This window comes from Suncus etruscus, chromosome 10, assembly GCF_024139225.1.
Source record: "Suncus etruscus isolate mSunEtr1 chromosome 10, mSunEtr1.pri.cur, whole genome shotgun sequence".
Classification (NCBI taxonomy): domain Eukaryota; kingdom Metazoa; phylum Chordata; class Mammalia; order Eulipotyphla; family Soricidae; genus Suncus; species Suncus etruscus.
The window spans coordinates 111,003,570-111,029,828 of record NC_064857.1 but is presented as its reverse complement, the minus strand read 5'-3'; the positions used below and the strand labels follow the sequence as shown (position 1 = coordinate 111,029,828).

General features: G+C 46.2%; 1 protein-coding gene across 1 annotated transcript in view; it reads left to right on the top strand.

Annotated features, from left to right (window-relative positions):
• The window catches only part of EEPD1 (endonuclease/exonuclease/phosphatase family domain containing 1), a 108,611-nt gene extending 100,761 nt beyond the window's left edge, over positions 1 to 7,850 (top strand). Inside the window, exons 5-7 of the mRNA XM_049782170.1 lie at positions 852 to 990; positions 4,840 to 5,034; positions 7,543 to 7,850. Coding sequence (XP_049638127.1) covers positions 852 to 990; positions 4,840 to 5,034; positions 7,543 to 7,742 — 534 coding nt within the window. The 3' untranslated portion in view covers positions 7,743 to 7,850. The remainder of the gene's footprint in view (positions 1 to 851; positions 991 to 4,839; positions 5,035 to 7,542) is intronic.
• Positions 7,851 to 26,259: the final 18,409 nt, after the last annotated feature.

Sequence of the window (26,259 nt, the reverse complement as noted above, 5' to 3'; positions counted from 1 at the left end):
CGTCTCTTGTTTTCTACCGCCAGCCTGTCCTTCCTTCCCATCGCCTCTGCTCTCCCTCTCCCCGACTCTTCCAGCTCCCCAACCCCATTCTCCCTAGCCTCCCCGCCCTTCCTGATCACTGAGATGGCTCCTGCCATTCAGGTGGCCTCTCAGAGGTCGGCTGTCTCAGTGGCCAGTGAGACGGTGCTATCAGGTCATGGATTTGAGCAGAGGGTCTAGCTGAGGGACCTTTATGGCAGCTCCTCCAGCAGGTGACAGCAAAGCGGGGCTACCCCGCAACACAGTGTGGCTACCTCCCGCTCCCGGGACTCCTCTACTCAGCCTCCCGGCCCTGTACTCTGTGTGGTCCATGAATGGCGCAGGATAGCCAAGCCCGAGCATCGGTGGAGATCAGCCCCTGCCTCAAGCTCTGCCCTGCCCGTCCAGCCCTAGACAAAGACATCTATCCTGGACAGAGAATGCCAGGCTCCAGCTGGCTCAGGTTCCTAGCAGGACAGACTGGCCCAGGGGAAAGAAGAGCTCAGGGCTCTGCCAGTCAATGGCTCTGAACATCCTCCGTCTCTTCGGTCTCCAGGGAAGAAGGAAACCCTGCTTGCCTCTCCAGTTTTGGCACATGGCATAGGGCAACGGCAAGGCCCTCAGTTAAATTCCTAGCACCACGAGCGGCCCCCAGCACAGAGCCCACAGCAGCCCTTAGAGCCCATAGATGGGAGAGAGTGACGTTGGGCTGAGGCCAGGGCTGCGGGGCAGAAGAGAAGCTCCCTCGTGTCTCTGGGCAGGGGCCTCGCGAGCACAGTCTGGGGCAGGAGGCGCAGGAGTGCCTGAGCCTGTCCCTCTGCTGTCGCTGTCAGGTGGGAAGCAACGACGTGACCCTGGTGAATGTTCACCTGCCAGCCCCAGCTCCTGCAGGGCGCGAAAACGCCAGCAGGAACCACAGTGACGGCCACCGCTTGGCTGGCTTCGTGCAGGCCCTGCAGGAAAGCCTGGAAGGTAAGAGCTCCTTTTGTTTGTCTTCCGTTTTGTCAGAATTTTCATTGAAGCCACTGGGAATTGCACATTGATCACGGTTCTATTTCAGGTACGTAGTGACAGTGAATCAGGGCCATTCCCACCACCAGTGCTGATCTCCCTCCGCCACTCTTCCCAGCATGCCTCCCGTCCCTCCACCCTCAGCTCCCTGGACTGCTAGTGTCACGGGTCCCTTTTGTGGATAGCTTGTTGTTGTTTGGGCCTCTTGATTATGTTGTTGTTGACTTTGGGTTTGGTATTTAGGGCTGATCACTTTTTATTTCCACTCAATGCTCACGAGACGGCTTTGCCCATGGTACCATCCTCTCTATTTCTCAATGGTAGGAAAACATAGAAATAGGAGGCAGAACAAGATGATTCATATTCTGTGGTTCTGTTAAAATAATAAACAGGGGCTGGTGAGATAGGTAGGTAGATAGGTAAGGTGTTTGCCTTCCATGCAGAAGGACGGTGCTTTGAATCCTGGCATCCCATATGGTCCCCCATGTCTGTCAGTGGCAATTTCTGAGTGTAGAGCCAGGAGGAACCCCTGAGCGCTGCCGGGTGTGACCCAAGAACCAAAACCAAACAAAAACAAACAAAAAATAAAGAAAAAAGTGGGTGGGAGCCCAACTAGAAGTTATAAATGTGGATTTAAAAGAAGAAAAAGAAAGAAACAGAAGAAAGAAGAGGCTGGTGGCAAAGTTTTTTGTTTTGGTTTGGTTTTTGCATAGGCACAGTAAGTATTGGAGGAATTAATAAGGGGATTCCCTTGGCCTAAGAGATACAGGGTATCTCTACCCTTGAAGCATACTGTCATGGGACCAACTACAGGCTCCGGCCTGTTCATTGCCGAACCCTAAGGTCTTCCTTTACGGTGCCAGGAATGTCCTGCTCGGTTGGTCATCAGTCAGTCCTCTGTAACTAGAGATCTTGGTTTCTGCACAGATCCCTGGACGAAGTCTAGAACACCTTTCTGCAGAACCTGCCACCTCCACACTGGTGGAGGCCGACCTGCACACCTTGTGTTAGTGTTTCTCAGAGCCGGGCCTACAGCACTCCCTGGTGGAGACAGACCCGCACACCTTGTTTCACTGTTTCTCAGAGTAAGGCTCATGGCGCCCCCTGGCGGTGAAGGCCTGCACGCATCATCCCGTGTCTATCCCCTGGGTCAGCTTTCTCTCTATAGCTGTATGCATGGGAAGCACAAGGGGCGTCAGACCTGTCTGTTGTGGGATCAACTCATCTCTCTGATATTTGCGCCTCTGTTTTTGGTACCAGACAGGAACTCAGAAGATTTAGCTACAAAAAATACATTAAGCCACACTTACATTTCTAAACATATTTTGTATTGTACAAAATGTGCACAACTAAATTTTACAGTTAGTAAGTACATTTACATTTAGCATTTAATGCATTCATGTTATTTTACTATTATCAGCCAGATAATCTCCAGACCATTTTCCTCATCCCACACTCGAAGCTCCTGCCAGTGCCCCATTCTGCCTACCTACTTTTGGCTCTTGGCAACCACTGTTCTGTGTTTTGTCTCTACAGACTCGGCCGTCCTAGGACATTCTGTGAACATAAATCTCATATAGATAGAAAGTGTCCTGCTTGTGTCCTTTATTGACATTATCTCTTCATGATTCACTTTATAGAATATGTCAAAATTTTTCTTCCATTTAAGGGCAAATACTATTTCATTGTGTTTACAGAAACAGCGGGGCCATATTTTCTGTGTCTGCTTATCAGTCTGAGAAACATTTGCTTTGTTTCCATCTCTCAACTTCTGTGAAGCTTTGCAAGCTGACCTCTTGAAGTAAGGCTTGACCCGCATTTCATTCCATGAGCCTTGGCAGCAGCCTCACAGGAAGTGTGCCTACAGGTAGTCTCGAGGCTCTTGGAAATGCCTGTGGACATTTCTATTGTTCTCAATCTTAGGGTTTTTCTGTACATGGAAACAGAAAGAAAAAAAATGCCCCTTGTAACTTCTTTCATCAAGTTAGCCTTCACTGGACTCTTTCTTTAGGATTTCTGGGGAGTGGTCAGTTTTTGTTCAGGTTGGTGGAGAAACGATTGACTCAGCTGAGTCTGACCGTGACGTGCATTTTTGGGCGGATGGTGATTCATACGCGCTGTTCTTCCGCTCATAACTAATAACCAATCGATTGTGAGCCAGTGACATAGACCCCAGAGTTCAGGAAGGCCCAGCCCTGTGGGCAGGCAGTAGTGTCAGCCCTTAACAGCAGGGGCAGCTCTTCTCAAACAAACCACATCTTCCCTCACAGGTTTCTGTCATGGATGGGCAGGGGCTAGGCCACCCAGTCTGGAACATGCTTCCAGCTTGCATCGGCTGGTGACTTGTGTATCTGAGGACATTTTCTCTCCCAGACCACTGAGCACTTGAGGGAGGGACTTGCTCTGGCAAGTGTAAGGCAGGATATACAGTCTCCTTGATCTCTGGGTGTATGGGGGGGATGGTATATTTACAAATCTGAGTGAATCAGATTCTCAGGTTTCTCTTCACTCTGGCCACTCATGTACTGCGACAGGCAATGGTTTTCTAGGAGAGTTCGGGGGATCTGAGATGGCAAGTCTCACCCATGCCAGCCCCAGCCTCACAGAGAGCTGTTCTTTCTGTCTCTGAGGCCACAACAAGCTGGGCCTTCACTCCTGGTCAGAATTGTTCCATTCCATACCTATTCAGCTCTGCCTCCCAGCAGAATTTATCTCTTTCTTTCTTTCTTTTTCTTTCTTTCTCTTTCTTTCTTTCTTTCTTCTTTTTTTCTTTCTTCTTTCTTTCTTTCTTTCTTTCTTTCTTCTTTCTTTCTTTTCTTTCTTTCTTTCTTTTCTTTCTTTCTTTCTTTCTTCTCTCTTTCTCTCTTCTCTCTCCTCCCTCCCTCCCTCCCTCCCTTCCTCCCTTCCTTCCTTCCTTCCTTCCTTCCTTCCTTCCTTCCTTCCTTCCTTCCTTCCTTTCTTCCTTTCTCTCTTAATCGCTCTCTTTTCTCTCCCCCCTCTCTCTCTCTCCCTATCCCTATCTGTCTCACTCTCTCTCTTTTATTTTGGGCCACACCCAGTACACTCAAGGATTACTCCTGGCTATGCGCTCAGAAATCACTCCTGGCTTGGGGGACCATATGGAACACTGGGGATCAAACCAAGGTCCATCCTGGGTCAGCTGCGTGCAAGGCAAATGCCCTATGTGCCATCACTCTGACCCCTATCTCTGCCTCTTTCTCTCTCTCCCTATCTATTTCTCTACCTCTTTTTTCTTCTCTACTATCCTCTCTTTCCCTTCCTGTCTCCTCCCCTCCTCTCTCTCTCCCTCTCTCTCCACCTTGCTTAGTATTAGATAAATGTAGCCTTGCAACCAACTATATCATCTTTCCTTTTGAACCCTTCACTCTGAGGCCTTAGTATACCCCTTGCCTGCTGCTTTCATTTGTGTGTTGGGAGTGGGCACTGCTCTGGATGCAAGGATGCCTGAGGGGTGCCAGTGTGTCCTCCAGGCTCTCTCAGTGCTGCCCTGGAACACAGAACCTCCAAGCCTCGGTAGCTCTCCTGCACTACCCTCTGATGTGTCCCGGACATGACAACGTTAGCTTCCCCACCAGGGCCCAGTGGGAGCTCCCAATGAGTTGTGTTTCTCAGGAGAAAGGGGGCGGCTCGTGAGAAAACCTCCCCAAGTAGATCACAACTCAAAAGTGGTGTAGTCGCCATTCTGCACATTGCTGCCCTTTCCCCAATGGTGGCCAACACAGTGGAGAATCCCATGCTCAGCACCCGCTAGGCTACCTCTGAACTCGGGTTTCCTTTCTTCCCTTCAAGGAGAAAAAGACGTGATTGTTCTAGGGGACTTTGGGCAGGGCCCAGACAGCAGTGAGCACGACGTTCTGAGGAAAGAAAAGTTCCATCCCCTGGTCCCTGCACACACGTTCACCAACATCAGCACCAAGAACCCGCAAGGCTCCAGGTCCCTGGACAACATCTGGATCAGCAAAAACTTGAAGAAGGTTTACACAGGTAAAGAAGTGTCCACACCTGCCCTGATCGACTCACAGAAGCCGCGTGAGCTGGTACTTCCCAAGGGTCAGGAGCTAGCGAACCAAGGGTGACTGGGGGCATTCACAGGGTTCCTGGTGGAGGGGACAATCACAGGGCACTCTCACTTTCCCGGAAAGTGACTTCTGTCAAGCAGGAAGGAGGAGAAGAAATAAATTAGTCATTTATGGATCCATAGCCCAGGCACCTGAGAGTGTCGGGGCAAACTGAGCGTGTGCCAGCCCTGAGGAGCAAGTTAGGAGTGAACAAACATCTCACTGAGTGGCACATGGCACATGAACTGCCCTTTATTTAAAGCTTGCTTTGTCTTATTGGCTCCACCCAGAGGCATTCAGCAGTCGTCACATTAATGGTGTTGGGGGGCCATATGTGGAGCCAGGAGTTGAACCTAGGTCCCCTGCATGCACAGTCTGGCCAAGCTGTCCAGATCCCCAGGCCAGGCCAGAAAAAGCTTCGATGACAGTAGCAGGCTCAGAGTATAGTTCCCACCTATGCTGCCACCCCAGAGGGAAGGCTTTGGGCCAAGAGATGGGAGCCCAAGCTGATGAAACGGGGTAAAAGCTTGACAGGTTCAATTTCTGGCACCACATACCATACCCCATGCTAAGTAAATAAAAATACATTTTATTTGGGTTTTTTGATTTGTTTTGGGGCCACATCCAGTGACGCTCGGGAGTTACTCCTGGCTATGCGCTCAGAAATCAGTCCTGAATTGAGGGAGGATGCCGTGGTTCATCCTAGGTCAGCCGCATGCAAGGCAAACGCCCTAACGCTGCGCCACCGCTCCAGCTCCAGTAAAACTAAAATTTAAAAAGAAAGGAATTATGAGCATGGCCACAGGCCCTGACATGCCTGTTGGCTGTACTGGGATCGAGCCCAGGGCTGTTCCCGTGCCAGGCAGTGGTCTGCCCTGAACCACATTCCCAGCGGCTGGTGGGCTTTGATGAAGAGGAGCAGTTGCAATCAGCCCTGCCCAAAGCCATTCTCGGCAGGCGGTGCCAGTGAGAGAGACCAGGAAGGCATCTGCATTAAGAGCCTGGGCCAGGGCTGAAGACTGGAGATAGCTGGAGAACTGGAAGCATAGGTCCACAAGAGGGAAGAAACGACTTCACATGGCCTGCTTGATGCAGGGTCAGTGGGGGACAGGGAGAAGTTTCGCCTCATCCGGGGCTGGATGCAGCTCAGAACAGGACCCCACGGGCCCTGGGTGCTGACTTCTAACTACCAGCTACAGCCGGAGCCCCCTGCATGCACAGCAGGTAGGGGGCTTGACTGGTGCGTACATGACTCCGGTTCGATCCTAAGCACCCCTTATGGTCCCTGAGCACAACCACAAGTGATTCCTGAGCCCAGAGCCAGGTGTATGCCTTGAGCTTCATGGGATGTGGCCCCAAAATAAAGACGAAGCAAAACCAAAAGAAACTGCAACCCTGGGGGCCAGAGATATAGCACAGTGGTAGAGTGTTTATCTTGAACACAGCCGATCCAGGACAGACGGTGGTTTGACTCCCGGCATCACATATGGTCCCCCAAGCCTGCCAGGGGCAATTTCTCAGTGCAGAGCCAGGAATAACTTCTGAACACCACAGGGTGTGACCCAAAAACCAAAAAAAAAAAAAAAAGAAAGAAAGAAAGAAAGAAAGAAAGAAAGAAAGAAAGAAAGAAAGAAAGAAAGAAAGAAAGAAAGAAAGAAAGAAAGAAAGAAAGAAAGAAAGAAAGAAAGAAAGAAAGAAAGAAAGAAAAGAAAAGAGACTGCAACCCTATTTGCTGTGTGCTTAAAGCTTTGTTTCTCATTACACCTTTCTCATTAAACTTTTTTGGTTTTTGTTTTTCTTTTAGTTTTTTGTTTATTTAATTTTATTTATTTATTTGGGGGGGGGTTTGGGTCACACCCGGCAGTGCTCAGGGGTTACTCCTGGCTCTATGCTCAGAAATTGCCCCTGGCAGGCACGGGGGACCATATGGGATGCCGAGATTCGAACCACTGTTTTTCTGCATGCAAGGCAAACACCTTATCTCCACGCTATCTCTCCGGCCCCTGGTTTTCTGTTTGTTTGTTTGGTTGGTTGGTTGGGGGCTAGATCTTGCAGTACTCAGGGATCACTTCTGGCTCAGAGCACCACTTGGGGGTGCCAGGCATCTAACCCGGATTGGCAGCATGCAATACAAGCACCTTACTCACTAGACTATTGCTCCAGCATACCCCCCCCCCCCAAACTGTCACTCGTAACTGTTTTTTACAGTTTTTTTCCCTCCCCACTCACATTGCCCTTGCAAAGTTGGACTTTCATTTTGGACCCCTTGTAGATTTTTCCAGAGCATGCAGTTACCCTGTTGGAGGGGTGCTGGAGGGAGGAAGGCACATGGTTGATGGCCTCTGCGGCCATGTTTAAGGGTCCTAGCACAGAGTCCTTGGATAGGGGGACTGAGAGTGGGAGCCAAGGACTGAAGATCTCTCTTGCCCCACAGGTCACTGGGCGGTGGTGAGAGAAGGACTCACGAATCCCTGGATCCCTGACAACTGGTCATGGGGTGGCGTGGCATCGGAACACTGCCCGGTGCTGGCTGAGTTTTACAGCGACAAGGACTGGAGCAGGAAGGAGGCGCCACGGAACGGTGGCGGCATCTCGGTGGAACACAGCGAGGCTCACAGCAGGCCCGAGCGGTGACTGTTTGTGTGCAGCCACTCGGGTGTGGCCCGACCTGTGGCCTGCCGCCTCGGACACCTGCCGAGCTGTCCCTCCAGCCCAGAGCTCAGACGCCAAAGAGACAGTGCCTGCGCCAGCTGAGACTCTCCTGGAATGTTCTGAGTTCTAGTTCCTGAATATTCTCCTGAATGTTCTGAGTTCTAGTTGTGTTTGGGGGGAAATAAACAGATGCACCTGTCTGGCAGCGTGGGCGCAGTGCCATGGGTGAGTCAGGGCTGTGGGTTTTCAGTACCGAGAATGGAGTCGGCTACAGCAAAGCCACGCTCCTCATCTGCCACCCAACACTGCTCCCACACCAGGTTCAGGGCACAAAAAAAATCACTGTTCTTGTCCCCATCCTGAGTCTTATTGGGAACCCCTCTGTTGGGCCAGAATTCTGTCGAATGGCGCTGCGTCTCCCACTCCAGTTCCCAGACAAGAGCTTCCTCCTTCACTGTTTCTAGAAGCCCCCCTGGATGGGGGAGGCCCGATGTGAATCACAGTGGTGTGCATGGGTTTTTTTTTTTGGGGGGGGGCGTTCTCTTTTAGCCCAAGATACTGAGCAGGCTTGTGCACCGCTGTAGAGACCAGGCTTTGGGAGGGGAGGGTCACCTCAGCACACGAGCGATGGGATGCGTCATGTCTGTGGGGCCCCGGCCCTGGATGTGGCCATCGGCCATGCTGAGCTCTTGTGCCCATGTCCCCACTCACCTGCAGGGCTGAAACTTTGTCGTCCTCATGGGCACGCCTGTGGCCCAAATCCCAGAAACCCCCTCACTGCATGCTGGAGACTTAGCGGCTAGTTGCCCTGGGCTTTGGACAGTGACTTTCCCATATCCCGGCCATTGGGGGGCGCTGTACTAGACCTGAACACTGACTGGTACCTCTCCTGAGTCAACCTGAGCCTGTAAGCAGCGGAAGGATGTGACCTGGCAGCTGAGATCTCTGCTGGGTCTCTCCTGCTACTAGCAGCCAGACATCCTATCCTTCCCTTCCATCAGGACGGTGCTTCGCCAGCAGGAAGCTGGGTCTCCTGTGACCTCCCTGTTCTCCCTTGTCACCCCAGGAGGATCAGGTGTCTCCTACAGGTGTCTGTCTTGCTGGTGCTGACTTGTCCTCTGATCTCCTGGCTCTGAACAGTCCTGCGTACACTCTGAAATCTCACTAGGCTTCTGATGTCTTCACCGTGTAGACAACAAGCAGGCGCTTCACAACTGCTCCACAGAGGGAGCAGTGAACTGGATTTCATTCCCAGGACTACAGAAGGCCCTCAGCACTTTCTTTTTCTTTTTTCTTTTTTTGTGTGGTGGTGGTGGTGGTAGCACCCCTCAGCCCTTCCAAGAGTGATCCCTGAGCACAGTTAGGAATAAGCCTTAAGCATTACCAGGTACCTCCCCTTCAATCCCCCCAAAAAATATCACCAACACAGATGGGACAGGGAGGTGTGTAGTCTTGCGGCAGTGACCCAGACAAAACCTTTGCGTAACACTTGGGCCAGAGTGTTCCCTCTCTGCTGCCCTATGACCCTGCCCAGGCCTCCAGGAACTCTAGAGCTACCCCCACCCCAAAGGCATGACAGGAACACCAGCCTGCGCCAGAACTTCGGGGCCACACAGGCTAGCCAGGACACACTGGGGGCCAGGAAGGTCTTTCCCATATCTGTCCCTGTCTACCTCCCTCGGTCTAAGGGTTCAGGGGAGCTGGGCCCAGCAGCTTTCCGTGGGGTGAAGATGGGTCCCTGCACTTCATGGGAACGAGCCCTCTATTGTGAAGGAGCCACTGGGCTTTGTTGGAGTTCAGAGCAGCTCAGCTCCTCCTGGCTGCCCAGGGCCAACATGAAAGAGTTGGCCAGATGTAGCTCCCAGGGCCAGCTGCACCTGGCTTGGAAGGCAGAATGTGGGGGGAGGGGGGGTTGGGGAGGAGGATTGTGGGGACTGGGAAGGCAGGAAGGTAGGTGTTGGCTGAGCTGGCACTCGGCTGATGGGGTTGGGGGAGTCCGTAGTCTGGGCAGAGGCTTCTGTGGGACAAAGGTGTGCTGCAGGGTGTGCTGGGAGACAGGATGGAGTCCAAGGCCAGATCTGAGAAGCAACGGAGACCTGGGAGATGGTGCAGCCCTGGGGAACTGAGGTAGGACAGAGAAGGACAGAAGGACTCACAAAGCAAAGCACAGGAATAGGGGTGGGTAGAAATCTTGTTCACCTTCTGCTAAGGCGTCCTGGGGTAGAGAGGGTGGAGAGCGGAAAATCTCTCTAAGCCATCAGCACACTATCTGGGAGCATATGAGGGTCAACTGGGAACTTTATGGCCTGCAGAAGCCCTAACACACACCTGGGGTCCTGCCCAAACCCAGCTGCTTCACCCCTAGTGTCCCGAGACATACAAATGTAGAAGAACTCACTTGAGTGCCTCACAAGTGCTATCTGGATAGTACTAATCCATTTTTTTATTTTTTTATTTTGGGGCCACACCCAGTGATGCTCTTGGCTATGTGCTCAAAATCAGTCCTGGCTTGGGGGCTATATGGGACTCCAGGGATTGAACCCAGGTTAGTCCTGGTGGGTCAGCCGGATGCAAGGCAAACGCCCAACCACCGTGCTACCGCTATGGCCCCTAGAAAGCTGCTTATGCAGCAGGAGGAACTAGGGGATCTGAGAAATGTCGAAGTTTTATCCGAGTTCAAGTGTGACTTTTACAACCTCAGAGTCTTGGGAACAGGAGACCTGGACAGACCCACAGGAAGGTGAGTGGCAAGGTGCTCTCAGGACACTGGTTCTTGGGTCCCATGAATAATGCACATGGCCGTCCCTATGGCCTGGCTGAGAGAAAACAGCACAAAGATGTGACGCCGTGTTTTCCTGTTTGGACTGGAATGTCAGGCTAGGTGCCAGAGGTTCCCTGCCTCTGCCTGCAGATCCAGCTCCATCACCAGCTTTTCTGTCTCAGATCCTCGGTCCTTCCAGGGTTAGAATCACTCAGCTATTTCTTTTTTTTTTTTTTTTTTTTTTTTTTTTTTTTTTTGGTTTTTGGGTCACACCCGGCAGTGCTCAGGGGTTACTCCTGGCTCCATGCTCAGAAATTGCTCCTGGCAGGCACAGGGGACCATATGGGACGCTGGGATTCGAACCGATGACCTCTTGCATGAAAGGCAAACGCTTTACCTCCATGCTATCTCTCCAGCCCCCTCTCAGCTATTTCTTGTCCGCCTTCTATCATCTACTTTCACCCAGAGCTAACCTCTCAGGTTTGCTGTCCTGGCAGATCCAAGCAACTGAGAGCAATGTTCTTTTCTTTGTTTTGTTTTGTTTTTTGGGCCACACCTGACGGTGCTCAGGGGCTACTCCTGGCTGTCTGCTCAGAGATAGCTTCTGGCAGGCATGGGGGACCATGTGGGACACCGGGATTCGAACCAACCACCTTAGGTCCTGGATCGGCTGCTTGCAAACGCCTCTGTGCTATCTCTCCGGGCCCGAGAGCAATGTTCTTTTTTTTTTTTTTTGGTTTTTGGTTTTTGGTTTTTGGGCCACACCCAGCGGTGCTCAGGGTTACTCCTGGCTGTCTGCTCAGAAATAGCTCCTGGCAGGCACGGGGGACCATACGGGACACCGGGATTCGAATCAACCACTTTTGGTCCTGGATCGGCTGCTTGCAAGGCAAACGCCGCTGTGCTATCTCTCCGGGCCCGAGAGCAATGTTCTTAATCCTGTGCTCACCAGGTGACAATGTTCCATGGTGATGATGAATCAATTCTTTTTTAATTAATTTTTAATTGAATCAGTGTGAGATACAGTAACAAATTTGTTGATGACTGAGTTTCAGTCATACAATGTCCAACATCCTTCACCAGTGCACATTCCCACCACCTACGTCCCCAATTGCCCCCATCCTACCCCACCGCCCTTCCTCCTGCCAATCTCTATTGCCAAAATGTTTTTACTCTCTCTATTCCTTTTTCCCCCTTTTAGATAGATGAATGAATTCTTAATATAGAAACAATGAATAACAGAAGTTCTGGGCTGGAGAGATAGCACACAGGGCCCCTGTCTTGCATAAGATTGAATCAGTTTTGATCCCAGGCATCCCAGCTGGTTCCCCAGGCACTTCCAGAAGTAATTCCTGAGTAATTCCTGAGTATTGCTGAGTGTAGCCCCCAAACCAAAAAGGAACAATTTAAAATATCACGGAAGCAGGATTATACCTACAGGTTCCAGTGCAACCCCCCCCAAAAAAAAGAAATTTCAATTTTCAATTAAATTTTTGGTTTCTAAATTTTTTAATTTTTTCCACTTTTTTTGTTGTTGTTTTTTGTTTTGTTTTGTTTTGGTTTTGGGTCCCACCCAGCAGCACTCAGGGATTACTCCTGGCTCTACACTCAGAAATCGATACTGGCAGGCTCTGGGGACCATATGGGATGCCAGGACTCGAACCACTGTCCTTCTACATGCAAGGCAAATGCCGCCTTACCTCCATGCTATCTCTCCGGCCCCCAAACATCTTTCTTTATCATTGACTTAACCAAGTTCAAATGACCAGGGACTGTATGAAGTTGTAGGAACTGTATGACGTTCCATCTGTGATTCCTCCATGGTCTTACTACCTGCTGCCTAGAACTGGCCAGGCCTAAGGAATTTGGTGACAGTTTTATTGTCCACAATGCAGTGACTACATCAGAGGACAGTTAAGCCACTCACAAGACATTTGCACATGGACCCTGATTCACCTCATTGTGGTCATTGACTCAAAGCCTAGACTATTTCTGTCTGCCCCTAAACATCAGAAATCTTTTCCACGGGGCCAGAGAGATAGTACAGTGGTAGGGCATTTGCTTGGCACGCAGCCGACCTGGGATGGACCCGGGCTCAATACCCAGCATCCCGTATGTTTTCCCAAGCCTGTCAGGAGCGATTTCTGAGCACAGAACCAGGAGTAATCCCTGAGAGGCGCAGAGTGTGACCCAAAAACAAAGATAAAAGTCTTCCAGGAGGTCCCTGAAAGTCCTGAGTTTGGGAAGGCCTTGATCATTGGGGATTGAGGGTTGGGTTGGGAAGAAAAGAGACAGATCCCATTTACAGTATTTCTTTTGACAACATCCCAGAATCTTAAAGGATTTGAAGATTGCCTGGGTCCAACTATATTGGGTTTGATTCTGAGACCTCAAGATTCCCCAGAGCTGTTGTGCAGATTCTGAGCAAGGTAGAGCCTGAAATCAGATGAAAGATTTCACAGCCTTGCCTGGGTGAAATAATAGAAAAACTCACTGGTAGGTCACTCTTGGCTATGGGGCTCAGAAATATCTTTAGTTACAGAATCTGGGCCTCATTAGCTCCTTCTCTTTCACTTCTTTCAAAGAAATACCAGTTTTCTGTTTGTCTTTTGGTTTTGGGGCCACACCCTTGGTGCTCAGGGGTTACTCCAGACTGCACTCAGAAATCACTCCTGGTTTGGGGGACCATATGGGATTCCGGGAATCCAACCCAGATTCATCTGGGTCCACCACATGCAAGGCAAACACCCTACTGCTGTGCTCTCTCCAGCCATAGAAACACAAGTTTTACAGAGATAATGGCTTATCTAGAAAGAGTAGCACCTGCATTTCAAAGCATCTACATCCGAAATACGTTTCAAAAGGACATTCTGAAATGTTATTAGATACACTCAAGACTATCTAAAAATATCTTAATATATCATATATTCTGTATTATACAGTTTGCATATTGTTATTCTTTTTTTGTTTGTTTTGGGTTTTTGGGGTCACACCCAGCGGCGCTCAGGGGTTACTCCTGTCTACACTTGGGGGACCATATGGGATGCCGGGATTCGAACCACAGTCCTTCTGCATATAAGGCCTTACCTCCATGCTATCTCTCTGGCCCCGCATTGTTATTCTAAGTCATTTTATGACAAACTTATTACTGAGAGAATTGAACAGAAGATTGAAGAGCACTTGAACAGGATCCAACTGGACCAGCCATGTGCAAGCAAACACCTTACCTGCTGTGCTACCTTTGCAGTGCTCAGACTTTTATTTATTTATTTATTTATTTGGTTTTTTTGGGCCACACCTGATGATGCTCAGGGGCTACTTCTTGCTATGAGCTCAGAAATTGCTCCTGGCAAAAATAAAATAAAAAGAGACCGGAGAGATAGCATGGAGGTAAGGCATTCGCCTTTCATGCAGAAGGTCGGTGGTTCGAATCCCGGCATCCCATATGGTCCCCCGAGCCTGCCAGGAGCGATTTCTGAGTGTAGAGCCAGGGTTAACCCCTGAGTGCTGCCAGGTGTGACCAGCAAAAAAAAAAAAAAGGAGAAAGAGAAGGAAGAAGGAAGGAAGGAAGGAAGAAGGAAGGAAGGAAGGAAGGAAGGAAGGAAGGAAGGAAGGAAGGAAGGAAGGAAGGAAGGAAGGAAGGAAGGAAGGAAGGAAGGAAGGAAGGAAGGAATTGCTCCTGGCTTGGGGGACTATCAGGGACATCAGGGATCGAACCGAGGTCCGTCCTGGGTCAGCCACATACAAGGCAAATGCCCTACTGCTGCGCCACCACTCCGGCCCACCCTCAGACTATTTTTAAAAGAAAAGCAAAGGGTCAGGAATGTGGTCCAGTGACTAAGCACTTGTCTTGCCTGTGCGGGAGCCTGGGCTCAGTTCCCGGAACCACATGGTCCTGTGAAGTATGCTCCTAAGCACCGAGAGAGTAAGCCCTTGAGCACTAACTACACGGTGTCTCTAAAACTGAAAAAGAAAGAAAAGCTATAAAATTGGCCAAAAATTTAGCAAGACTAAGGAAAAAGAAAAATGAGTGGAATTTTTAGAAGAATACGCTTGCAATGTGAATGGAACTTGTATAAATGGCAACTTCCTGGGCTTCCTGCATGAGGGTCGGAAAATGATGATGCTGCAGACATACCCATAAGCACAGAGTCTGACCCACACTGAATTGTTTCCATTCCAATCTCCCTGCTACTTGCTTCTGTGGCAGACATTTATCTTCTCTTTCTCTCTCTCTCTCTCTCTCTCTCTCTCTCTCTCTCTCTCTCTCTCTCTCTCTTTCTCTCTGTCTCTCTCTCTCCCACTCTCTCACTCTCTTGTTCTTCCCTTTTTTTCTTTTAGAAGTTTGCAATATTGTTGCTGAAGGGGTATCATGCACCTCACATTTCAGCACTCTAGTTCTTTTTGAGTTTATTTTGTTTGGGGACCACACCCAGAGAGGCACAGGGGTTACTCCTGACTCTGTGCTCAGGGGTCATTCCTGGTGGTGCTTGTGGGGGGGGTGGATATGGGATACTGGGGATCAAACCTTGGTCCGCTGCATGCAAGGCAAATGCCCTACCCATTGTGCTATCACTGACCCAGCAGCACCCAGTTCTTGTCCAGAGTGATCGTTTCCAACTATCTTTGTTGTAGTGGTCCCTTCTCTAGCCTAACTGCACTCCCTTGCTATTTGCGGCAAGCTTCCTACTTTGAACTGCTCCTCTAGGCCCTCATCTCTATTATCTTTTTGTCTTTGGTTATTATTACCATACTATCATATATATATATATATATATATATATATATATATATATATATCTCGCACAAATGAATGCAATCATTCTATTACTGTCTCCCTCTGACTCATTACATTCAGCATAATATTCTCCATATCAATCCATGTGTAAGCAAGTTTAATAATTTATTTTTCCTAATAGAATTGAACAGAATTCCATTGTGTAGATGTCCCACAGTTTCTTTAAACACTTATCTGTTCTCATACACTTGAGTAGTTTCCAGCTTCTGGCTATTGTGAATAGTGTATAGTTTTACATTATAAACATCCTTTAAACCTTCAGGCCAGAGGGAGAAAAGCTTGCCTTGCATGCAATCCCTGGCACTGCATTTGCCCCAAGCACAGCTAGGAGCGAGCCCTGAGCTCTGATGATTGGACGTTGGAGTCCTTTGTACTGATACTTAGCTTAGTGATTTAGTGGTTTAGTGTGTCACTTAGATTAGTGATACAAATAAATTATACTTATTCTTATGCTATAATATTTCTGCCATTTAAAAATTCAATGACTTGTTTTACTTTAAAACTTGGGTTGTTAAAAAATGAAAGTCAAGGGGCCGGCGAGGTGGCGCTAGAGGTAAGGTGTCTGCCTTGCAAGCGCTAGTGTAGGAAGGACCATGGTTCGATCCCCCGGTGTCCCATATGGTCGCCCCAAGCCAGGGGCGACTTCTGAGCACATAGCCAGGAGTAACCCCTGAGGGTCAAACGAGTGTGGCCCAAAAACAAAACAAAACAAAAGTCAAATGGTGGGTTGACTGATGTTACAGAGGGGAAGGGCGCTTGCTTTCTTGCAAGTGGCTGACCTGGTTTGAATCCCTAAGCCCTGAGTGCTGTTGGGTGTGCGTGACGTTTTGCCCACAAACAATAAATGACACAGCTTTGCAACAAAATCAAGTTGGATCCTCAGATCTTGCATCTCATTGCCAAGTCTCCCACAGAGGGCATCAGGGTCAGTAAGTGATACAGGATCCTCAGATCCTAGGTGGCAACCCTTTCTTGTGAAAAGTGACTGAAAGACTAAGTGAAGAGGCATCCTTTTCAGAAAAATATTATAGTGGTTTACTTGGTGTAGACACGTGTATTTTATTCTTGAACCACTTCCTAATTTTCTTTTCCTTCTCACACCCCTTTTTGAGTTGTAAAAACCCCACCTAGACTTGATTAGGGACTCACCTAAGGTTAATTAACATAAATACCCTTTAGTGCATCAACCCTGCCCCTTTGTTCTATTAACTCTGGCTAATAAAAGTTGTTAGGGAAAGCAGCTCAGGTCAGTTTAGCTGACTCACCCAGGTAGATCCAAGGGGCTGCTCAACCTCCCTAACCTTATGCACCTTCACCTGTGACTCTGCCTCTTTCTTGTGCAATGCCCCTGCTGCTGACCATACATTCTAGGGTCAGAACAAACACAGGAGGACTTTAGGAAGCAGGCAGCCTCTGGGAAATCAGTCCCCACACTTGGTGTGCATTTTTTTCAATGTAGATTTGCTTGTAAACAGATAATGCACCAGGAACATTTTGTCTATATCAGTAAAAACATCTCAGTATTGGGCCCCATGTTTTTAAACTTTTCCAGGAGTCTGCTGGAATCTGCAGAAACTTTCTGCCTAAATTCATTCCTGTACATTCAGTTTGAGTTCTTTGCTGCAGCATTTTGTTCTCTGCACTGAGTTCCTGTTCTAGTATGAACAACTCCATTACTATATTTCTCCAGGCTACTTCTTGAAACTTCCCAGTGTCTGCCATTTCCAGATGGAAGTAATTTGCCTTCCCAACCACAGACTTACTTTTTGAAAGTTCTCTTGGGTACATTTCCAGGATAGGGAGATTTCTCCTATATGGATTAACTCTGACAAGTAATTTCCCTCTAGAATCAGCTTTGAAAGTTTCCCACACTTTTCCAGCTCTCGCTTCACCAGATTTCACTGACACTATGTGATGAGTGACATTGCTCAAAACATTTCCAATATCCAGAATGATCAGTGATTCCTACAGCATTGTCCAATCCAGTCTTTTCAACAAGCAAGACTTAGTTTTGTTTGTCTGGGCCTCAGCCTAGCCCAGTGGTCAGCAAGCTGCAGCTCGCGAGCCACATGCGGCTCTTTATACTTTTAATGTGGCTCTTCTGTGTGCTCCAGTAGTCAGGACTCTGTTCCTAGCCTCTGTCAGTGCACGCCCTGTGTGCAGCCCCAGCGACTGGCTCCAAGAGTGTAAGATGATACCCAGTATCAACCCTAAACAAAGGTGGTGTTCCCTCAACATCATCCTTTCTTAAACCTCTTCCTTTGATATATAAAAGTCCACTGAATATGTACTTTTGTCTCTCTTGACCTGAAGCCTCCTGGTATTGGGAATTGGTTTTAATAAAGAAAGAGGTGTTCTAGCTTTTTGGGCTCGAGGCAGAGAGTACAAGGTAAAAGGCCATGGACTCCAAGATCATCCTTTCCTGGCTACCTTGGTTTATTATTTCTTTCCTGCTACCCTGCTTCTTCAGACCAGGTTGGGTGGCATTTAGAAATACAGTGCCTGGAGTGACTTAAAACACATACTTTATTTTGCACAAGAGTGGGCATCTTCCATGAAGGGATTCTCAACCCAGAGTTTTCTTTTCTGTGGATTCTCATGGTCAGAGTACTCCTGATTAAAGTTGTGAGCTAATGCCCTTAAATGCTGTTTTTCATATTGATTATTACTTTCTGCATAATGTAAGTGCCAATCAGAAATTTTTTTGCAAGAGTGGAAACATTTCAATATCTCCTTCTCAGACACAGCTATCCCAGAATCAGATTCTTTTTTTAAACACATCCATCTTATGTCTCACTGTAAAAACTACTTGTGAAACTCCCCTGTAGAGAAATATTAAGTTCACAGAGAAAATGAACAATGTCTGCCAAATACACAAGCTTAGCTACCCATTCCTTGGCCAACTGGGGCTGTACAAAGTCAGAGTTCTGCTCTCACAGGAACTGCACTACTTCTTCCCTCTTGCCAACAAGGCGAGAGAGCACCCTTCCCCTGAACAGCCACTTCACTTCCTCATGAAGAAGATGCTAGAAGTGGGCATCCATACTCTCACCCAGGGTGGTGAATAGCCTAGTTTGATCACAATTGTGAATTTCACAAATTATCTTTACTGTGTCATCTGTCACAGAGTTTAGTTCAACAGGGAGTTTTTTTTGAATCCAGTCTATCATACAATGAGTGGATACAATGTACGGGTGTGCAACTTCTGTTTCTTGTGACTACACAAAAACACTGAGCCATGCACAGTGCATCATCTGTACATACATCAACACATCAGATTATTCTGAGTGAAATGAGTCAGAAGGAGAGGTGTAGACACAGAATAATCATTTGTGGCATATAAGAATAATAAATGGCAATATGGTAATAATGTCTAGAGAAAATAGGAATGAGGGACAGGATAGGTGAGTTCAGTTAGAATAGAGAAAGGTACATTATGACATTGATAGTGGAACTTATCACTCTGGACAAGAACTGGATACTGAAAATGGATAAGGGACATGCATGGTACCCTTTAATTAACAATATTGCAAACCACGGCGTCATAAAGGAAATTTTTCAAACCTCAATGTCATAAAGGAAAAGAGAGATAGAAAAAAGCAAAATGCCTGCCCCTGACATAGGCAGAGGAGGGTGAGGGGGAAGGAAACGGGACATTGGTAGTGGGGAAAGTGTATTGGTGAAGGGTGGTGTACATTCTATGATTGAAACTCAAGTATGAATAATTCTGTAACAAATATGCTTAAATTAAAAACTATTTTTTAAAATGTTTCTATCACTCTATCATATGATATCATATGCCTTTAACAAAGTGCCGTTTTTGTTTTTGTGTATATTTTTGTTTGGTTTCTTGCAGCACACACTAAATATTTTTCCTTTCAGTGAAATCACTACTTTTCTCTGGAACACTGTTCTTGCTTTTAAAGATTGTTAAAAGGTTTTTCTCTTTTACCTGTTTCATCTCCATACTGTAGGGTTTCAAATTTTCATCACATTTTGGTTATCAAGAGGAAACATTTTGAAACGTTTTGCTTCCTTATTATCAGAAATCAAAGCATTTTTCCTCGAGAAGGATGTTCACTATTCAGAATTAACAAACGATCAGTGGATTCAAAAACTGTATTTCATGGTGGATGTTACTTCACATCTAAATCAGCTTAATCATAAACTACAGGGGAAAGAAAACACAATTTTTTCGATGTTAGAAGAAGTTATTTTGTTTGAAAACAAATTATCTCTTTTTGCTTAAGATTTTGACAGAGAAACTTTTTTTTTTTTTTTGGTTTTTGGGCCACACCCAGCAGTGCTCAGGGGTTATTCCTGGCTGTCTGCTCAGAAATAGCTCCTGGCAGGCACGGGGGACCATATGGGACACCGGGATTCGAACCAACCACCTTTGGTCCTGGATCGGCTGCTTGCAAGGCAAATGCCGCTGTGCTACCTCTCCGGGCCCTTGACAGAGAAACTTTGATTCACTTTCCAAGCCTGTTAAAACATTGCCAAGAAAATAATTCTGATATTGACATCTATTTTAAAACAGCATTTTTAAATATGAGGGAAGCTTTTCTCAAAAGGTTTCAGGATTTCAGAAACAGCAAAGCGACGTTGGCCTTTGTTAAGAAACCTCTGGATGCCACTGTAACAGAATTAAATTTTTCTCCCTTTAATATCGACATTGGCAACTTTGAAGTGCAATTGCTGGATTTAAAAGACAAAGAACTATGGAGCTTGAAATTTGAATGTCTTTGTGCTAATTTAGAAAGATTGGAGACACCTAATTTTTGATAAAGGAGCAGGAAATCCTAAATGGAGCAGGGAAAGCCTCTTCAACAAGTGATGTTGGCACAACTGGCTAGCCACTTGCAAAAAATTGAAATTAGACCCCCAGCTAACATCATGTACGAAGGTAAAATCCAAATGGATTAAAGACCTCAATATCAGACCCAAAACCATAAGATATATAGAACAACACATAGGCAAAACACTCCAGGACATTGAGACTACAGGCATCTTCAAGGAGGAAACTGCACTCTCCAAGCAAGTGAAAGCAGAGATTAACAGATGGGAATATATTAAGCTGAGAAGCTTCTGCACCTCAAAGGAAATAGTGCCCAGGATACAAGAGCCACCCACTGAGTGGGAGAAACTATTCACCCAATACCCATCAGATAAGGGGCTAATCTCCAAAATATACAAGGCACTGACAGAACTTTACAAGAAAAAAACATCTAATCCCATCAAAAAATGGGGAGAAGAAATGAACAGACACTTTGACAAAGAAGAAATTCAAATGGCCAAGACACATGAAAAAATGCTCCACATCACTAATCATCAGGGAGATGCAAATCAAAACAACGATAAGATACCACCTCACACTACAGAGAATGACACACATCACAAAGAATGAGAATAAACAGTGTTGGCGGGGATGTGGAGAAAAAGGAACTCTTATCCACTGCTGGTGGAATGCCATCTAGTTCAACCTTTATGGAAAGCGATATGGAGATTCCTCCAAAAACTGGAAATCGAGCTCCCATACGATCCAGCTATACCACACCTAGGAATATACCCTAGGAACACAAAAATACAATACAAAAACCCCTTCCTTACACCTATATTCATTGCAGCACACTTACCATAGCAAGACTCTGGAAACAACCAAGATGCCCTTCAACAGATGAATGGCTAAAGAAACTGATACATATACACAATGGAATATTATGCAGCTGTCAGGAGAGATGAAGTCATGAAATTTTCCTATACATGGATGTACACGGAATCTATTATGCTGAGTGAAATAAGTCAGAGAGAGAGAGAAAAATGCAGAATGGTCTCACTCATCTATGGGTTTTAAGAAAGATGAGAGACATTCTTGCAATAATAATTTTCAGACACAAAAGAGAAAAGAGCTGGAAGTTCCAGCTCACCTCAGGAAGCTCACCACAAAGAGTGATGAGTTTAGTTAGAGAAATAGCTACATTTTGAACTGTCCTAATAATGAGAATATATGAGGGAAATGGAGAGCCTGTTTAGAGTACAGGCAGGGATCGGGCAGGGAGGAGGGAGATTTGGGACATTGGTGATGGGAATGTTGCACTGGTGATGGGTGGTGTTCTTTATGTGACTGAAACCCAAACACAATCATGTATGTAATCAAGGTGTTTAAATAAAATAAAATAAAATAAAGAAATCAGAAAAAAAAGAACTTAAAGAGCAATGTAGGAGGACAGAGAGTAGAACAGATAAGCTGCTTGCTTTGCATATAGTTGATGCAAGATTGAATTCTTGTATGACATCATGTATGGTCCCTGAGCACTACAAGCAGTGATTGCCACACATCAATCCAGGAGTAAACCTAGAGAAAGAAAGAAACTGTGGTACATATACACAATGGAATATTATGCAGCTATCAGGAGAGATGAAGTCATGAAATTTTCCCATACATGGATGTACATGGAATCTATTATGCTGAGTGAAATAAGTCAGAGAGAGAAAAGCGCAGAATGGTCTCACTCATCTATGGGTTTTAAGAAAGATGAGAGACATTCTTGCAATAATAATTTTCAGACACAAAAGAGAAAAGAGCTGGAAGTTCCAGCTCACCTCAGGAAGCTCACCACAAAGAGTGATGAGTTTAGTTAGAGAAATAACTACATTTTGAACTGTCCTAATAATGAGAATGTATGAGGGAAATGGAAAGCCTGTCTAGAGTACAGGCGGGGGTCGGGTGGGAAGGAGGGAGATTTGGGACATTGGTGATGGGAGTGTTGCACTGGTGATGGGTGGTGTTCTTTACATGACTGAAATCCAAACACAATCATGTATGTAATCAGGGTGTTTAAATAAAAAAAAGAAAGAAAGATTGGAGAAACACAAATTTGAACTTAGTTCAAAGCACAACTGGTCTACTTTGAAAGACCTGGAGAAGGAAGATATGTTGATTTTTAACACCTGGAATAGTATTCCTGACTCTACATATAATCAACTAAAAAAAGTTAGCGTTTGCTTTTCTTTCCTTGTTCAGGTCTACATATTTATGCGAACAATCATTTTCAAGCATGAATCTTATAAAGAGTAAATTGAGAAATCGATGAGAACCGGGAATCATGCCTAAAATTAAAAACAGCAACATTCAAACCCGACTTACTCAAACTATCCAAGGAAATGCAAAGCCAATGTTCACATTAGTGTTTGTGACTTTGTCAGTCATTGTCAGGATGTAATTTTCTCTACATTGTAAGGCAAATTTTACAGAATTTAACGTTATCAATAAATAATATTGTTCTAAAGTTTGTTTTATTAGTTGTGTTATTTGTATTCTCCCAACCTATGTGGATACTTGCATGCAGAATATTCTCAATAAAAAACTTATTGAAACTAAAAACAGTGTACCATCCTATGTATTTTCTGTTTTAAAAATGTGGCTCTCAAAATAAATTTCAATTGTGGTTTTGTCGAGATTTGGCTCAAAAAAAAAGGTTGCCCACCATTGGCTAGCCCATGGCCACTTTTGATTAATAGTTTCTATTAATCATCCCGCCCCTAAGTGGTACCATTAGTATTGCATTCTAAATGTTGGGGGGTCATTAGTTCAAGAGATTAGTTCAAGACAAGGGAAAATTGTGCTGTTATGAAATTACAATGAACAAACCCTTGGGGATGCTGTAAAAGGTTACAAAGGGATGTGCCACTGTAGATACTTGGGGATAATTCTGTGTTGTTCATTATGTGCATCATGATGTGCAGCAAATGTTGCTACAGATTGCAAAAAGACATCTGCACCCCTGCTTGTTACAACATTCCTCATTGTCAAGATGAGCAGATAAAGATGTGTGGGTAGTGTACAACAGATGCTGTTGGTATGCACGAAATGAGGCAAGCTGGTCATTCAGGAGAACATGAATGGGTCAAGAGGAAATTGTACTACATGAAATAAGTTGGAAAAAGACTAGTGGTGTGTGATTTTACATATATGTGGAATTCCAAAACAAAAACAAAAGAGGGGCTGGAGAGATCGCATGGAGGTGAGGCGTCTGCATGGAGAGGGACAGTGGTTCGAATCCCGGCATCACATATGGTCCCCAAGTCTGCCAGGAGCGATTTCTGAGCGTAGAGTCAGGAGTAACCCCTGAGTGCTGCCGGGTGTGACCCAAAACAAAAACAAAAAATATATGTGGAATTGAAAAAAAAAAGTCAGATAGTATAGAATGGTGCTTTAGAGGAGGGGGTAGGGGCAGAGGGAGGTCATGGGTTGGTCATGGAGAACAAATTCTGGTTCATTCTGGAAGGTCTAGTGAACAGTGCTGGGGTTATAAGAAGTAACGCTGAACTTGAGAGTTGCTGAGAATAAACAAATGTTCTCACTATAGAAAAGAAATGGTAATTATGTGAAGTGATAATGAGTGCTGAGTAAGCCCACTATGGGGACCGGTGAGGTGGCACTAGAGGTTAAGGTGCCTGCCTTGCAAGCGCTAGCCAAGGAAGGACGGCGGTTCGATCCCCCGGTGTCCCATATGGTCCCCCCCAAGCCAGGGGCAATTTCTGAGCGCTTAGCCAGGAGTAACCCCTGAGCATCAAACGGGTGTGGCCCAAAACAAACAAACAAAAAGTAAGCCCACTATGGTAAGTCTTTGTTAGTCCCGCAAACACTAGCATCATGCTCTATCTCTCCCACAGGTTATGGAGGCACACAGAACTGATTATGTAGAAATAGTTATTTTTAGCACAAATGTTACAATTAGTTTCATGTATTTGATTTTTTCCATGGTATATTGTTACCCCTCTCCCAATTCCATATGCTAATCTCACCTGGATGGTCAGACCCACCCACAGCTGGGAGAAGTCTGAGGTTGTTGATTAAGGGGTTGCCTGTTGGGAGAGGGAGAGAGCATACCCTGCTATGATGGAGAGGAGCAGGAAAGAGGCGGCTCAGCTTAGAGGCCATGTGAGGAATATGCACATGGCAGTTAGGGCCTTGAAATAAATCTGGATTTCTCCTGAAACTTCATCTGACTGCCTGTGGGTCATTTCTTCGCCATTACCCTGCAACTTACAGACCCATCGCCCATCAGGTTGCAGGCGCTGGGCCAAGCTGAGAAATGTCTCAACCACCCCCAACATTAGGACACCTTTTTTTTGGGGGGGGGGGCACACCCGGCGGTGCTCAGGGGTTACTCCTGGCTGTCTGCTCAGAATAGCTGCTGGCAGGCACGGGGGACCATATGGGACACCGGGATTCGAACCAACCACCTTTGGTCCTGGATTGGCTGCTTGCAAGGCAAACACCGCTGTGCTATCTCTCCGGGCCAGGACACCATTTTTATATTGAAACAACAGTATATAACTTGGAGATAATCTTTAATTTTTATTTTTAATTCATTTTATTTAATAATTAAATTAAAAATTATTAGTAACACTGATTTTTATAAAGATTTCAGACATACAACATTATATTTCAACATCTTACAGTCACTACCAAAATCTAGTGATCCCTTTCTCTCTTCCTTTGGTAACAACTATTTTGTTCTTATAATCTAAGAGCTTGATTGGCTGGATTTTTATTTGGTTTGTTGTTTAGTTGGTTTATCTTTCACGTATAAAAAATAGCACTGATATGGTGTAACGATAGTTTTTCTCCATTTTGCTTAACAAAATATCTTCTAGGTTTCTTCATATTATCCCATATGACTAGCTTTTATCTTCTTTACATTTTATGTATGCATTTAGTTTTGTTTGAGTGCCATACTCAGCAGTGCTCAGGGACATACCTGGCTGTGCTCAGGGTTTCATCCAGACTGCGGTCACACCACAGACTAACAAGTGCTTTACCAGCTGTGCTCTCTCCCACCCTCATCTGTCTACTGCTCTCTTGTGTATGCACAACCATGCGTGGATGCCGATGCTCTGGTCAGTGATGAACACATACTCATGGGCAGATGGCAGAGGCTGTAGCACGTAGCCTGTATATTCAGTGGGCAGCTGCATCTACATTTGTATGGTGACACAATGGTGTGTTCACACAATGATGAAATAACCCACTGGCATGTCACTGTGCCGTCAAGGAAGGCGTGGTTGGATCCTTTCTGCATGGATGGCCCCTTGAGTGGTTCCCCTAGTTTGACTAGGTGACTAGAGCTGCAATAAACATGGAGTGTATATAAGGAACAATTTAAAGGTAGTAGAGTGTTCTATTTACCTTTTTTTTTGTTTTTTTTTTGGGTCACACCTGGCAGCACTCAGGGGCTACTCCTGGCTCTATGCTCAGAAATCGCTCCTGGCAGGCTCGGGGGACCATATAGGATGCCAGGATTCGAACCACCGTCCTTCTGTATGCAAGGCAAATGCCCTATCTCCATGCTATCTCTCTGGCCCCAGAGTTCTATTTACTTTTTTCTTTCTAAAGGAGTTCTAATTTGGTATTATCTCCAAGGAGACTAGGTAGTTTAGATTCTAAGGGAGTCTGACTCTTTCTGGGCTGGGTGTCAGGGAATTCTTGATTGGATTCTGGGTGCCACTCCTCCACTAGCGGGATGATCAGCACTCTTTTCTCCCTCTTTTTCTTACTCTGTAGTGTTGGATTTTGTTGTTGTTTGTTTTTAAGTTGTCCTTAACAAGGACTAACATGACTGGATAATTCTTAGAGCTAAAGTCAAACTAAAAACCCAGAGTTTTTGTTGGTTTTTGTTGTTGTTGTTGTGTGGGGGCACACTGGTGGCACTCAAAAATTACTCCTGGCTCTGTGCTCAGAAATCGCTCCTGAAAGGCTCAGGGGATCATACGGGATACTCTAGAATGAACCAGGGTCAGTCCTGGGTAGGCCACATGCAACGCAAACACCTTACCACTATGCTATCACTCTGGCTCCTAAAACCCAATTCTAAGGATGAATTTTCTAGGAAAGATTTCTATATCATTTTTTTGTTTGTTTTTTGGGCCATACC